Source organism: Sarcophilus harrisii, chromosome 2 (assembly GCF_902635505.1).
Source record: "Sarcophilus harrisii chromosome 2, mSarHar1.11, whole genome shotgun sequence".
Classification (NCBI taxonomy): Eukaryota; Metazoa; Chordata; class Mammalia; order Dasyuromorphia; family Dasyuridae; genus Sarcophilus; species Sarcophilus harrisii.
This window is the reverse complement of record NC_045427.1, coordinates 513748505-513765855: the sequence shown is the minus strand read 5'-3', so window position 1 is coordinate 513765855 and position 17351 is coordinate 513748505. Positions and strand designations below refer to the sequence as shown.

The 17351-nt window shown below is 32.4% G+C and overlaps 1 protein-coding gene across 5 annotated transcripts in view; it reads right to left on the bottom strand.

Annotated features, from left to right (window-relative positions):
* Nucleotides 1–4866: 4866 nt before the first annotated feature.
* UACA (uveal autoantigen with coiled-coil domains and ankyrin repeats) overlaps nucleotides 4867–17351 on the bottom strand; it is a 117507-nt gene continuing 105022 nt past the window's right edge. For all 5 annotated transcript variants that reach the window (XM_031955300.1, XM_031955299.1, XM_031955298.1 and 2 more), the window contains exons 17-19: nucleotides 15267–15419; nucleotides 8427–8492; nucleotides 4867–6666 (exon numbers count right to left, since the gene is read on the bottom strand). In XM_031955300.1, coding sequence (XP_031811160.1) covers nucleotides 6595–6666; nucleotides 8427–8492; nucleotides 15267–15419 — 291 coding nt within the window. In that variant the 3' untranslated portion in view covers nucleotides 4867–6594. The remainder of the gene's footprint in view (nucleotides 6667–8426; nucleotides 8493–15266; nucleotides 15420–17351) is intronic.

The following is a 17351-nucleotide window of genomic DNA, read 5'->3' as shown; positions in this document are numbered from 1 at the left end:
GGAATTGTAAACATCTGGGAGAATTCTAGGAGAAGCTAAGTTAGCCAAACAAGAAAAAGAAGATAAATTGGGTTTGTTACCTAGTTGAGATTCAAGATAACACTTTAAGTCCCAAAATTAAGGAGAAAAGTACAAGTCAAGGAAACAACAGTCTGGGTCTTCTTTGGGCAGTTTTCTACTCCCTTCTTTTTGCAAAAGTACTGGGAGGGTACATTCTTTTTTTTTCCTTCTTCTATTTTCCTATTTGCATTATCTTTCGTTTCCCTAGAAGTAGGGTAGTGGGGAAGAATGGGTTAAAACTCATTTCCTTTCTTTCCATTCATCTCAAACTCTAGATTAATATCACGTAAGCAGACTTCATATGGGGCCCATAAAAAGAGGTAATTCCCACATCTGCTGGACATGATTTGGAGATTATTGGGAGAGTGGAAGAGAATTTATAAGGATTCTTCTCCTTAGATACTCACTTGCAGATCCAGAATTTAAACTAACTTATAACATTGGTTCTTATACCTATTCTGTCGGACTTAAATTAGATTTTTTAAAAGATTTTTTTTCAAATTCTCTCTTAGAGAATGATCTCTTCTTTACAGAAAATGTAAAGGAAGAGACTGACCAAAAAGTTCTGGAGAGCAAGAGTTGAATATTAAAAAATTAGTTTCAAGGTTTGAAAGCCATGTAACTATACTTAAGTCAAAATAAAATCCTTTTTAAGTTAACCCAGCCCTTTTGTTTTATCTTAGGTTCTTTTTATTTCTTTTGGTAAGTTTATAATTTTCTGTTACCAAAGAGACGGTCACTATATCTTTATTACCAGGACCACAAATAGTCATCATAATCTCCCCATTTAAAACATGTTATAATTTCAAAGGCATTAATGATAAATATAATTTTTAAATAAGATTAAATTTCTATCACCTACAGATTAATATATCAGAGCTCTTCAACACAGGGCTCATAATTTCAATTATGTTAAATTCTGATGCAATATAGTGTCCACACACAATAGAAATTAATAGAAAATAGAAATAGTTGTATACTGACCATTTTAATAGTGTTTTGGGTAACTACTAATCCTCTTAAATATATCTGTTTGAAACAGATGATTTCATACAAAGGTGTGTTTAGTAGCTAGGGAATGTTTTTCAATATGAATGGGTGGCATCAAAAAGAAATGGTTTTAAGGGTACAAAATTGCTTAGGGATTAAGACCAAATAACTAGAACAATTCAGTTTGAAAAATCCTCATGCTCGTGGGAGCAACAGTCATTTGAGAAGTATGAATCAGTTTTAATACTAGTGGAGTTGGATGCAATGGGACATTCCCCGCTTCTCCCACCATTTGTACTGAGAAGACTTATTTTTAATTGTACATAAATGAGATACTCAAACTCCCATAAGAAGTGAGACAATATAAGGCAGCAATGTGGAGGGAAATATAAAAAGGAAACAGTTGGGCTTTTATTTTGGCTTAGCATACATTTCATCAGGAAGAATCTGAATAAGAAATAGTTTCATTTTTAAACCATGCAAAGAATTTTTAAAGCAGACCATAAGGTGCCACATGAGTTAGCAACAATCAAGGGATCCCAGGAACATAAAGTCACAATGTCTAATTGTTTGACTTGTGAAAAGGAAAAAGCTTTGCAAACTGCATTCAATTATGTTAAAGCAATGCTAATTTCATACTCCCTTACATTAAAGACTCTTCTTTCGAATTTTTTTTTAATCTTAAGATAAGGGACATATTGCAAATACTAAGTTCAAGTTAAGAAATTTTTAAAAGTTATTGGGCACACTTCCTTAATGTAAACATAGAAATGACAATTATAGACTTTCTTTGCCCAGGCAACACTGCAGAGCCTTCTCACCTTTCTCTCCTAGATATTAATATGAGCATCAATTCAAGAGGCACCTCAAGAGGAATTAAGCACTTACTAACATCATTTGTACAGGCAGAACAATACAATAAAGACTACTAAGTTAAAAAAATTTGAAATCTTGTTCCATTTTTATCACTAACAGTAATGTGACCTTGAACAAGTCTTCATTTTTCTGGCCTGTTCCCTGATCTGTAAAATAAGAAAATTGGACTAGAGGATCTCTAATATCCTGTTCCACTCAGCATTTGTGGATCAGACTCCTCTCTCTATGGAATGTTCCTACTACAAGGGTGTTAAGCATCTTGTAAAGGATTCACTTAGCCTATTCATCAGGCCTAATTTCAAAGCAATGAAATTCTTTGCCATGTATTTCTGAAGTGAACATTTTAAATTTTCTACCTTAGCAATATAGGAAATGGAATTCTTCAATTATATGTGCAATTTGCAGGAAAACATAGGTGTCAATACCATGAGATTTTACTGAATTTGCAATGGTTATTTTTTCATGGAATACAGAAGACATTTATTTAAAATTAAAATCCTTTCCAATAGAAGAGTGACCATGATCATCCCCAAAGCTATTGCAAGTATGGTCGTTTGCAGTGAAATTTCAACATTAGAGTGTAGTAGGCTTTTTTAAATTTCCTACAGGTACCACTTTTAAAGTGGCCTCCACTGTATTATTTCAGCCCATAAGAAAATTATTACTTAATGATGCATAAAACTAATTATTATGAAACAAGACTGAATTTGTATGGTAGTTGCTCACAATGTGGAAAATCACACTTTTTCATGCCCTATTTTCTTTTAAGATGTGTGCCCTTTTTCTATCATCTAATGTATTCTGTATATATAAAAATAAATACTCTTCACAGCAGGGTCCTGGCTTGAAGGCTTCAGAATCCAATAAAAGAGTCCTGTAGTTTAATGGCCCTTAAATGCTCAACATCTTTTTCACTTAATGTAAAATCCATCTGATCTAATAGCTGTGACTGAATCATAGATATATAATTTTTTCTATTAAATGTTAATTTTCTGACTTGGCAGAGCAATAGCAGCTATAAATTATTAAGAAGGCAATAACCTCTATAACTCTTTGCAGAATTCACAATATTCCCAAGGCTGCTATTTTGGGGGGGAAAAAATTACAAACCAGCTTTAAAAATAAAATAAAAATTGGGTCCATTAAGTACAACAATTTGGTACGACCTATCAATTATAAGGAATATTATTGTTATTGATGTTTCTTCCACTGTTTTACTGAATATAACAAAATAGAAATTATTTATTTATTATAAGGAAAACAATCCTCATTGGTCTGGTCTATATTTTATTTACATATGACATTTTTGTGACCTTCCCTTTTTGTTTGAATTCATTCATCACCAATGTTTGTTCAAGAAGGCGTAAATAATGAAAATGTCCTTTAATACATAGGTGATACCACATACCTAATTATGCTAAATAGATGCATTACTCCTGTGAAGGAAGGCTCAGTGGGATGTCAGGTTCACCATAGAAGCCTGCCCTTTTTTCCTCATTCTGCATTCTTGATTTATTTGAGCTAAAAGTCCAAATAGAAAGAATCAGACACCATGCGACAAGTATGTTAATATTTAATTGATGAAGCTGGTTTAGATACTCCTGAACACCACTGACTTTAGGGAGAACTGAAAGGTCAAATTATTTTTTCTACTTTGTGGTTTCCAAGGAACAAATTCTTCAATGTAAACAGCACCTGTTTCCAATTCTAACTTTTGCTCATTTTCTGTCATTATAAAAGACATTAATGTCGTCTGGGAGGGTGGGCTACTTAATATCCTTACAATGAGAGGGTAGCAGTCCATGCAAATACATAACCCCAAATCTCTATCAAATATTTTAAACTCTGTAAATGGTAGCTTTCCTCTAAACGTGACTAGTAGGTAATAAGATAGAACTTGGTGGCAGAGGGAGGAAGAGGGAAGAAGGAACAAATAAAAGCTTTCATAATATATTGGGGGGAGGCGGGATGCGTGGCCTAAGGCTTTAGGAAGTATTGGTTTTTACTTGGTCCTGGGATATTTAAAATAATCAATTCAATGGCATAATGCACTCATCAAAATCTTTAAAACGACAACAAAACCCACATCTTAAACCGCTGCCTTTTTCCATATTAGAACAAATAAAATGAAGAATATGTTGATGGTTTGATAGATACATAGCTTTAGGTAAGGACTGTCTTTTGAGTCCTCAAAAGGGAGTTGGTGATATTAAGTAAAAAGCATTCATCCTTATGAATTAGAGGATTTTAAAAGCAGAGACAAGAAAATATATTCAGAATAACAGGAAAATTCAAACAATGTGGAACTTTATCAAGATAAAGTGAGAATAATCTATTTTAATGTTTTTAAATCCATAGCTTTTATGATTTAGAAACAGCACCAGTAGAGTTAATATACACATTCAGCACAATACTAAAACAATATACTTTCTGATATAGGTATTTGATCTTTTTATTATATCAAATTCTTAACACTGGTTTGCTTAAAAAAAATTTTTTTTTTTCTATTGTGTAGGAAAGGGGAAAGACAGAGGGAGAGAGAACATTAAGAAAACTTCATTAATGTCTATAATAAAATGGAAATTTTGTGGCTTTTAGAAAGGACTCATAAAACCCTGGTCAATGTTTTATTTTACTTTTAACCTATACTCATACCACACGAACATAACACATAAGTAAGGAAAAACCAAAATCATCAAGTTATATGTGATTAATTTATTTTACCAATTAAAAAAAAAGGCTTTATGGCTGTAAATGGAGAATTAAATAAAAACATCAAAAACCAAGGGAAAAAATATACAGCTGATCCAAGTAGGTTCTTGTGTTTTCATTTTAGGTGGCTAAAACTAGACCTTGAAATAGTTTCCCATTCTGTTGTAATCCAAGAGGCTAAGAGGAAGTAATTTTAATCAATCTATTATAAAGACATTAAAGCCACAATTCATTGAAAGCAGCATTTTATTGATGGATATAGGAGAAATAAAATATATAGTTTCCCACAAATTAGGAAAATACAATTTTGAAATGTCAGTTTCAGTTTAGCAACTTCTCTCTACTAAGAGTTTCAATAAAATTACAAAAGACAAATTATAACTTAAATTTAACATGTGGACCTCTACTATTTCTATTCTAAGAGATTCCACTTAGATAGTATGACAAAAGAGCACCATTTAATCATGCTAATAAAAAGTTAAATATTTCTCATGTAAAATTTAACACTCTACATTAATGATTTTTTGAAAATTACAGTTCAGAAATTCCTATTACTGATGCAGCTTTCTCTGTTTAGTAAACAAGGCCAGTTTTCTATAGGCGGCAGTTTCTATTTGGATAGCATTCTGCCCTGAGCTTTTTCAGACAGCTAGACTCATAATCTGCCTCAGGAAGCACTGACCCTCCAGGGGAAAACCACATTCCCTTTAATGCAAAAAAACTTGGCTGAAATGGTTATTCTTTTGGCCTTGTTTGATATAAACAGTGAACTCCTGTAATTGCCCATCCCCCATTTGAACAGTAAACAATATTAATAAAATAATAAAACGATATTAATAAAATTAAGTTTTTATAGTGAGATGTATTAGTTCGTTTCACTAAATTGTCTATGTAATAGCATATCAAATTTTTTGATATGGATAATTCTTGTAATTTTCACCTTTAACAACTGTATTTTCAATTAAAACTCACAAAGGCAAGTTTTAATTAATAAGCCTACCCTCAATTTGCAAGAAATGTAACCTCAAAATATAATTATCTCTGAATGCAACTTTCCTATAAATAAACTTGAAAAAATTGCAAGATACACTTAATATCTATTTTGGTTATGATAGTGACAAAGTTTTAAAGTTGTTGCTAAAGATCTGACACTTTAAGGAATCTAGCATATAATTTATCAAAGAGTTATTTAATCATCAGAGCATGAAAAATTACTATTTTAAGTAAAAATTAAGATACTGTACTGGAAATTAATAGATCATTTAGAATCTCCTGATAAAATCCAGACCAGCTACTCTTAATCTAAATGTAATCAGTTACAAAGCATTAATGAAAAAATATCTCTGTAAAAAAGCATAAAATTTATTAGTGTATAAGGAGAAAATCTGTATCTCTACTAAAGGAAAAGGCACTTAAATTTAAGTTACTTAAATACAAAGACAACTTGGCCAGCCAAGTTACAACACTACCACATAACATCTTATTTGATATAGCTTTACTAAAAACCAGAAGGTGTTTTGATTCATGAATCCTCTAAAATAACTTTTTAAACAACTTGTTTTAACCAAAAAAATTTTACATGGACTTGTTTATAACTGAATTCATGTTTTATAATGGGCAACAAAGGTTTTTTTAAAGTAGTTACTATGACAGCAGTAGCAGCAAACAACTATGTCATCATTTTGACTGCTAAGATTTGCAATAACTTTAAATATTTTAAATTTCCTCAAAATACACAATAAATACATTTGGAATATAACAAATTGATGATCCTGTAATAGCAACAGAATCATCTTTATCATTTCATTTTTTCATATTAGAAAAAAAAAGTACACTTATTTTCAGTTACACTAACACAATAAGATCTATAGCAAGAAGAGAAGGAGCTAGAGGTTGATACAAACATGTTACAGGCTCCAGTCAGGTGATGCATTCATCACATCAGGACTAAATACTCTAGCAAACAAGTCCCTGTCTCATGCGGATGATCTGGAGCAAGGCAGCTTGAACATCTTCATCCATATGACCCTTCAAAGTAGGGGAAAAAGAATTTAAATTACCTTCATTTACTACATAAAATGCTAAAACTAAAAAAAGGGCTTTAGAAGAGCGCAATATGCTGTATGACTGATCAAAAGACTATTCCTTGGCATAAAGATTAAACATATAGAGTATTATAACATTTGAATAATGTAGTAGGGGAGCAATACAATATGAGAACACAGACTAACAATACACTTTCAGAACATGGGGATTTCCCCCCCTCTCTACAGAAAAAAATTATCATTATTATCTTTCTGAGTAAGCAGACTAAGGTGTTAGAGATAGCATTAAATTATAACTTGGGGGGAAAAATTAGAGAAAGAAATCACAAATTTAAAAAGACTTGGTGATTAAATGCAAAAAGCCAATATGGCCTTCATCCCATTTTCAGCTTCAAAACTTAAATAGAATACAGCACAACAGTTCCTATTAATATAAAAGGTTTCTCTTCCAAAATCTGTTTCTGTAACAGCAGCATGTTTAAATTTCAAACATTAGCCATAGTTGACTAAACTGAATTTCTTAGTTAACTTTATATGCCAGAAGGCAATATTTTTCAGATGCCAATTGCTTTTGTTTTGTGTTGCATTAGTAGGCAGCAGAAGAAAAAAAAAAGTTTAAAACAGAAATATACTAAGTTATTCATTATTATTGTTTCAAAAGAAATAAACATGAAATCTGAGCTGTTAGTTTGGACTATCCAACAGGGAAGAAGCTGCTCTGTCTACTCTTGTCAATATGCAAACCAAATGACTCACTCTTTCTACCAATTTCCACCTCTTCTTCCTCACTCCTCACTTGTGTATCAAGCTCCTGTGTCAAACTGCCATATTTTCTATTATTTCAGTATAATATTATAAAAAGTACCTATCTCCCACAACATTCATCCTTCAAGTTCAAGATCTCTCTTTTTAAAATTCCTTATCATCTATTCTGCTTATTCTTGTTTATACTATTCACCTAGTGCTTTTATTATCTCCAGTCTTTCCTTACATCTCTGCTATCCATGCCTCCATGATCTAATACTATCCATTTATAAAAACAATTCCTGTTTTTTTTTTTCATCTAACATGTAATTATTCTGTCTGTTTAACAAAACTTCCTCTAAGACTTTATTGAGAGGAAAATTGGAGGATATGGCAGATAAAGTATTATACTTGTTAAAGAGTTTCTGTAGTGAATGACATACAGTATTCATATACAGCTACTTTTCTCAGTATTTTTTTCTCATTTAAATATTAATTTTACACAAATGAAGAATTCTTCTTTCTTGGGTTTTGTTGAGCTCAGTACTAAAGAAAAAAAAATTCCAAATCAAATTATTCTCTTATTTAAAATCCAATGTAGTTCTGTGCACATGCCATGTTTTAAATGATCAAAGCCCTCTGTTGAAATATAGGGAATATGTCTGTATCCTCTCAAAAAAACACTAAGGTCTTTTGACTTCATTTTTTCAACATATGGAGATGTGTTGTTGGTAATGCATTATCTCCAGATAGCAACACCATTAATATGTCACCACTGTATGTTGCCAAACTGTCTATAAACTGAGCGATGAGCAGATGGAGACAACACTAAATTGAATATGCTGTGTTACCATATAGCTTTTAAAATTTCCTTCTGAACATACGCAAGTAAAGCTAAAAGAAACAAAATTATTTTTAAGTAAGCACATGGGGTGCAGCTACTCATCAATTATTTTTGCAAAAGTTTATTTAAGAACGGTAGGGAAAGGAGCTATTTACCTGTGCAGCACTAAGAAGATGTGTCCGATATATTGCAATCACTTCTTGGTGCTGTCTGTTAGCATCCTAAAAAAAGAAATGGAAAAAGAGCTAGTTTATTTTCCCACAGATCCTGGAACCTTATTTTAATATTGCACTTTGGTACCATGAGGTCTCTAGCATTTGTAGTAATGAACCAACCTGGAGCCACTTAATGAAGAATGATATAGTAGGCAGAGCTCTAGCAAGGAGAGGATGGTCTGGATATTTTCACAGTTCGTCAAAATAGTGTCCCAAAAGTCACAGTGTAGCTTTAAGCATTAAATAGCTAAAACAATAATTATACTACAACTTTTGGGATACTCTGTACTCAGGCAGTGCTCACACTATTTGTATTCCTTCATTATAAAGATACCAGATGACACAGATCACCTCTCTCATCCCACCACTCCACACTCATGGCCACAATGGAGAGCAGAATCATCTTCCCTAGTCCCCCTCTGAAACAGCATTCTTCCTGACCCCTCAAGCAAAGGCTTTGTGAGTCCCACATCTCTCTAATTGCAAACAAACTGGTCTTTATAAGTTTTGATTTGAGAGTATTTTGTGCCGTATGGTATGAGACTATTATCAGGGACAAAACTGTCAACATAGTGGATTTTTTAAATGCTATTTTACATTTTTTCCAATTACATGTAAAGACAATTTTCAATATTCAATATTTCTTTTAAGATTTTGTTTCAAATTTTTCTCCCTCCAGCCTTCAGTTCTCTCCTCCCTAATTTGTAAAGTAAAACACATTTCTATATTAATCATGTTGTAAAAGAAACAACAAAAAAGGAAAAAAAAATGAAAAAAAATAAAGTGAAAATAGTAGGCTTTTGCATTCAGACTTCATCAGTTCTTTCTTTGAATATGGCTGACATTATCATGAGTCTTTTGGAATTGTCTTGGATCGTATTACTGAGGAGAGATAATTAAATTATTGATCACTGCACAATGCTGCTATTATTGTGTATAATTGATCCCTTGGTTTTGCTCACTTCACTTGATATCAGTTCCTATTAACTTTTTACAAGTTTTTCAGAAAACTGCTCATTATTTCTTATAGCATTATAGTATTCCATTACATTTATATGCCACAACTTATTCAGTAAGGGGAATTCCTCAATTAGTGGACTATTGTCCATCATTCCAGTACCATTTTAATACTACAACTTTTTCTAAAAAACAATGACTCAAAGATCTGAGTTTGTATTTTTAAAGTATATACATCAAAAGCAGTTTTTAAAAAAGAATTTCTTCTTTTTAATATACTTTTCACTTGATTATCTAAACTTGAATTATTTTGCTTGAATTTAACATTCAGTGAACATTATGTAAGCTAAAACAACATCCTCCGACCAAAAATTTGATTCAATTCAATTTAACAAATCTAAAAATATCAAATCCCTACACCATGTTTCATTACTATTTGTAACCAACTTGGTCTTGGCTTTTGTAATTGAATTAAAAAACATTAAAAATTTTTTTTCATTAAATATTTACCAATTATACATTTTCAAAAAATTTTGAGTTCCAAATTCTCTCCCACCCTTTCTCTTCAGAAGGCAAACAATTTGATATCACTTATCTATGAGGTTATGCAAAACATATTTAGATATTAATTTCAAAAGAAAACATAAATAAAAATTAATAAAGTTTTTAAAAGTATGCTTCTATCCATATTCAGATTTCATAATTCTCTTTCTGAGAGTAAATAAGTTTTTCATCATGGTACTCTTGGAAACGCTTTGGAACATTTTCTTGATCAGAGTAGCTAAGTCTTTTACCACTAATCATTCTTACATTTTCCATGCTTCCCTAAATTTAGTTATGTCACCCTTTATGACTGAATCGTTTAACTGTTTTAATCTTATCTTATTATGTGGTATAAGATGCTGATCTCGATTTATTTACTTTCTGAAGATATGCTTCTCAGTTTTCCTAGCAGTTTTTGTAAAATGTTTAATTGTTACCCCCAAAGCTTAGAACTTTGGGTTGATCAAATGCTACATTTATTATATACCTAATTATTTCACCGATCCACCAATCCATTCTTTACCTGCTACTAGACTGTTTTGATGATCACTGCTTTATAATGTAGTTTGAAATATGGTACTTCTAAGCTACCTTACTTTACTTTTTCTAGGATCCCCTTGATATTCTTGACCATCTGTTCTGCTACTATTTCTTTTTCTAGCTCTCAAATAATTCTTTAGTAGCTTGATTGATGTGGCACAGAAAATTATCTTACTTAGAATCATCATTTTTATTACATTGGCTCAACCTACCTACAAGCCACAAACATTTGTCCAATCGTTCAGATCTGTCTTTATTTGTGTGAAAAGTGCTTTGTAATTTTATTCATATGATCCCTACATTTATTTTGACAAGTAAACTTCAAAGTATTTTATATTGTCTGCAATTATTTTGAGTGAACTTTTTCTTTCTATCTCTTTGTGCTGGATTTTGTTGGCAGTATCCAGAAAAGCTGATGATTTTTGTGCATTTATTTTATATCCTGCAATTTGCTAATGTTATGGTTTCAATTAGTTTTTAAGTTGATACTCAAGGGTTACCTGAATATACCATCATATCATCTGCAAAGAGTGGTAACTGTTTCCTCATTGCCTATTTTTATTTTTTCATTTTCTTCTCTTACTGCTATAGCTAGTATTTCTAGCACAATATTGACTGGTAGTGATAATAGACATCCTTGCTTCACACCCCTGATCTTATTGGGAAGGCTTCAATTTATTCTCATTACAGATAATGCTTACTCTGGAGTTTCCTTAAGATAATGCCTACTTTTTGATAGATACTACTTACATTTTAAGAAAGGATCCATTGATTCCTATGATTCTAGTGTTTTTGACTGGAATGAATGTATTTTGTCAAAGGCTCTTTGTGTATCTATTGATATAATTACATAATTTTAAAAATTTTGTTCAATTTTCCTAATATTGAATCTAGTATAATTCCTGCCTGGAATAATTCCAGCCTGTTATAATTCCTACTAGTTCATAGTATTTGATTTTTGTGAAAATTGTTATAATCTCTTTGCTAGCATTTTATTTAAAAATTTTGCATCAACATTAAGGAAACTGATCTATAGTTTTTGTTTTCAGTTTTTGCTCTCCCTAGGTTACGCATCAAAACTATATTTGGGTCACAATCGGAATTTGGCAAGACTTTTTTCAAATAGTTTCTATACTATTGTGATTAACTGTCCTATAAATGTTTGGCAGAATTCACATGTAAATTCATCTGGTCTTTGGAATTTTTTCTTGGGGAATTCATTAATAATTTCTTCAATTTCTTTTTCTAAGATGGGGTTATTTAAGTATTTTATTTGTTCTGTTAATCTAAACAATTTAGATTTTTCAAAATGTTTCACTTAAATTGTTAGTTTTACTGGCATAAAATTGGGGCAAAATAACTTAATAATATTGCCTTATTTTTAATCTTCATGGTGATATATTCACCTTTCCTGATACTAGCAATTTGGTTTTCTTCTTTTTAAAAAAAAAAAATGGTTTCCTATTTTATTGTGCTATTTTTAAAAAATAAAATCAGCTTCTAATTCTGTTTATTAGTTCAATATTTTTTTACTTTCAATTTTATTAATCTTTCCTTTGATTTTTCAGAATTTAATTTTTGGTGTTTAATTGAAGATTTTTAAAAATTTTTCTTTATTTATTTTTCTAGGTTTTTTTTTTAAGCTGCCTGCCCAATTCACTGATCGCTCTTTAATTTCTTAATTAATATACATAATTTCCCCTAAGTACTGCTCTGGCTACATTGCATAAATTTTGGTATATTGTCTTATCATTCTCATTAATGAAATTGTTTCTATGTTTGTAAAATTTGTTTTGAACTACTCATTCTTTAGGACTGGATTATTTAGTTTCCAATTAATTTTTAATCCATGCTTCCATGATACTTTAATAAATATAATTTTTATTGCATTTAAGTATGAAAATCATGCATTTACTATTTCTGCTTTTCTGCATTTAGTTGTGTGGTTTTTATACAATTTTGTGAAAGTACCATGTATAGCTGAGAAAAAGATACCTATTCCCATTCAATTTTTTCCAGGTCTATCACATATAACTTTTCTAAGACTCTATTCATCTCCTTGCCTTCTTTCTTGTTTTGTGGTTATATCTATCCAGCTCTAAGAGGAAAAAGTTGAGGTCTTCCACCAGTATTGTTTTACTATTTCCTCCTCTAATTCATTTAATTTTTCCTTGAAGAATATGAATGCTATGCCACTTAGTGTATGTGTTAGAAATTATTTTATTGCCTACAGTTCTTTTTAATGAGATATTATTTCTCTCTTTATTCCTTTTAATTAAGTCTATCTTTGCTTTTGCTTTGTCTGAGATGACTGCTACCCCCTTGCCTTTTTAACTTGAGTCGACGCATATCTTCTGCTCCAGCCCTTATTTTTAGTCTGTGTCTGGCTCTCTACTTCAAATGTATTTCTTGTAAACAATATATTATTAGATTCTGCTTTCTATTCCATTCTGTTGTGTGCTTCTGTTTTTATGGGTGAACTCATCATTCACATTCATAGGTGGGGGTCCTAGACAAAGGGTTGGTATCCCGCCCAAGGATGAGCTGCTCAGGTGTCTCTAGTCATAGGAAGCTCTATGGTGTGATTAGGGGATGCCTAGATATCTGCCTATTCAAAGTTAGGGCAGTGCTTGGTCATGTAGGATGTGATTAGGAGATTCCTATTCAGGAAGTCTTTGGTATTATTACCTGTACATTTCCTTCTGTTACTTCTGTTAACCCTTTTCTAAAGTCTGTTTTCTTTCTGACCACTGCCTTCTTTTATCTGCCTTCCCTTTTATCACTCCCCAACTCCCACATCTACTCCACCACAAACACATATTTTTCATTATCTCCTTCTCCTGCTTCCCTTTTGGGTAAGATAGATTTCTACTACCAATTGAAAGGGAACTCTTTAAACCAATTTAGATGTCAGTGAGGTTTAAGCATTGTCTGCCCTCTCCCCATCATTTCCCCCCTCCCGTTATTTCCCCCCTCTTCTGTAAAAGCTTTCTTTCATGCCTCTTTTATGTGAGATAATTTTTACCATTTGGTAAAGGAAGGTATCTCTCTCCCCTTCTCCTGGAGGATCCCCACTTATCATTTTTTTATATCATCCCAACATAATCAAGTTATCCTCTTTCTAACTTTTTCTTCTACTTTTTCACTCATTTTTACTTTGTTTTATTGTTTCTTGATGCCTCGTGGATCATTAGCTTCCAGTTGCCCAATTCTAATTTTTAAGAAGTTATTTTCTTCAATTAAGTTTTGCAGCTTTTTTCATGTAATCAATTCTCTCTCAAGGGATTATTTACATTAATCTTCCCGCTCCCCCTCTTTTTTTCCATTTGGCTAATTTTGTTTTTTAAGGTTTTATTTTCTTCAGCACTTTCTATGCCTCTTCTATCAAGATGTAAATTTTGTTTTCATAATTTTCTTCCTTTACTTTCATTTCTTTACTTTTTTTTTCCCCCGAGGCAATTGGGGTTAAGTGACTTGCCCAGAGTCACAAAGCTAGGAAGTGTTAAGTATCTGAGGGCAGATTTGAACGTGGGTCCTCCTGACTTCAGGGCTGGTGCTGCTCTATCTACTGTGCCATCTATCTACCCCTTCCTCTACCACTTTTAACTGATTTTGAAATTACTTTTTTAAATGCTTCCAGGAATTCTTGTTTTTGTTTTTTTTAAATGATCCCATTTGTTCAAAGGAGACACTTCTGATAATAACTGCAATACTCCATTCATTTCTCTCTTGGCTAAGCTTCTGACTTTCCAGACTTCAACAACATGCCTCAGCTTCAGTCTCACTCACCCTGAAACTTTCTTCAATACTTGGGGCATCCTCATCCAGAGATATCAATCCATCATGCCATCCCCCTGCAGGGGATAAGTTTCTTCAAGGGCCTTCAATTTGGGAAAGGGTTTAGGCTGGCCAACCTGCATCCCCTGCCTGTGCTTCTGAGATTTTGTTGCTATGCCTTTTGCACTTCCCTACCCCCAACAAAAGCTTCCTTTTTTAATATTATCTTCTCCTGTTAAAGGTAAGCTCCTTATGGGCAGGGATTATCCTTTTACTTGTGTTTGTATCCCCAACCCTTATCACTGCTCCTGGAACAGTGAGCACTTTGTTAGTTTGCCTTGCTATTTAACCCCTCATATCTCCCATGAAAAGCAAAGACATAGTACAGTTCTTATTCCATAGACTCAAAGTATTTATTACAATGAATGTGAATTCATCTACGTTTTAGTGTGGTTTTCATTTGAATTAGCAGAGTTTTAAATATTGTTCTATTGGTTTTGCAATCTACAGTAACTTTTTTTCCTCAAAACTCACAGTATTTATTCATTTTAGTTATATTCTGCCATGTAATATTTCTCATAGAATTGTTTCGACTTTCCACAGAATTGTCTTATCTCTCTAGCTGATTATAATTGACCCGAGGACATAGCATGCATAGAACCAAATAGAGAGCAATGAACACAGTGGGGTAAATAATACCATTTTCGGGTATATGTAAAGCTATGGGAACTACCTTGTTAAAAGAGAGTAGACAATTCTAGAAGTTCACATCACTTCAAGATGCCTTAAAACGGATCTATATTTTAAAGAAAGAGGCTTTGAAATTTAGTTGAACTTTAATATTACCATGGTAAATAATTTTCACTAGCTATATGAATTTACAGTATCAGAACAAGGGCTCAGACCTTTTGACTTCTGAGTATGCTGTAAAAGTCTAAATTTCATGTCTTATTAGGTACTTACAGCCAGCTGCTGTTGCAGAGATTTCAGCTGATACTGGAGTGTTTCCACCTGTTGGTTTTCTTTCTTTGTAGAATTCCCACTTGAGCAGGTAAGTTGTGAAAGGTCATTAAGGGCCTGTTTCAGTCGTTCTACATCATTAAGCAGTTCTGTTATCTTAGAGAAAAAGTTAAGAGGAAGAAAACAGTTTCTATTATTCTTTTATTCTATTATTGATATATATATATTATATATATATATACATTATTCTATTTTATATATTCTATTATTAGATTATCATATTATTCTATATATATGTAATGTATATTCTAATAGAATATAGAATATTATTCTATTCTATTATTATCTCATTAACTAAACACTCATTTGAAAACATTATAAGTCTCACACTTCTATGAAGGTTCCCTTTGACTTCACCCAGAATAATCTGGAATTCCAGCAATTAGGACACATCTAGATGAGTGGAAAGTGGAGGTAGGGGTTAAAAGTATGACCATTACTCTCTTATTTGTGCTTGAAGTAGACTGAAGTCATGAAAGTTGAAGAGCAATTGAGGGAAAAGGAAACAAAGGTATCTGAAGAAGGTCTGGATTGAGGTAAAGAATAAGATTTGTCCTCCTGGTACTGTTTATTAGGAAAAACGGAGAGAAACTTGTAGGTCTGCAGATATTAGCAGAAGGATTTGGACAAGCTTTAATAAATTTTTAGAGAGATGATTGCTGATTAATGGTGACAGAAGGGTCTGAAAATTGCAGTAGAAAACAAGGAATACACCAATTTCACAGGACTAGCAGGCCATAATGGATGCACTGATATACTTGAGGCTGGAGGACCTGAGTTTAAACCCCAATTGATAATTGCTGGTTGTAAGACTTATCAATAATGATCATTCTGAGTGCAGCTTTCTTATCTGTAAAATGAGACTAGATCTAACAACCTAGAAGTCCCTTCCAAATATAGAACTATAATGCTCTTTCTGGTTCTCTGTTATAGGATGTGAAAAAAACATTATTAGAGAGTCTCAAGAGATCTCCCACCATTTAAAAAAGGAACACAGAGAATTCACTTTATCCCTTCCCACCCAGCTTCTTTCCTGGACTTCATTCATGGTAGCTAGAAATGCTTATTTCTTTAAGATGACATAAACTCTGAAATTGTCCCTTTCTCAGATTATTTCCTATTGTTGCTACAAAACTTCAATCATGCTCCTGCATAGTAGGTCACCTTCTCCCATGTCCCTTTTCTGCTTCTTTTTAAACATCTTTTCCTATTAAATTCTGAGCTTTCCGAGGATTCAGACTTTCTTTGTATCCCCAGAACTTAATAAAGTTCCTGTATATAGTAGGTGCATAATGTTTATTGACTAATTCTGGTATCTTCAAGAGAAAACCAAACCTGAATGAGCAATAATAAATGTAAGAAATTCAAGATAAAGAGAAGTTTAAAATTGTAGACTTTGAAAAAGAAAGGGCTTTGAAAGGTCACCAAGTTCAACATCATCATTTTACAAATGAAAGACTATGTAACATAAAGTCACTCAAGTAGTAACTGGCAGAGCCAGGATTTAAATTCACGTACTTTGATTCTGGATGCAACAATCTTTGTAATATATCACAACAGAAATAGACTGAGGGCATAGTGAGAGATTAGGCAAAAAAAGATTACTGACTAGGGGAAAGTAAGATAGAACTGCCTACTAAAGGGGGTGATAGATATGCTCTACAGAAGTGAGATAGCATTCTGGAAAAGGGATGTAATATCCAAAGGATTCAAGTTAGTTAGCAGTCACTGATGGACAAAGGATTGTGCCATTAGGACAACTGGTGTTGAGAGGTGACAGGGGAACTCCGTGGATGTCAATATCTACAGAATAGTCCCAGTCATCTTGTGCTAATTCTAGCTGTCACCTCAGCCCATAATAGGCTTCTTTTCTTCTCAACTCCTAGGGTACTTAGTGTCTTTCACTTGGCATTTTAATATTCTTAGTTTTAATTTGTTTTGTTTTTTGAGTGGGGAGAGGGTGGTTTGTGTAAATCTATTTATCTATCTGTATAATTTCCTAAATTAGACTGTAAAAACTTGGAAGCC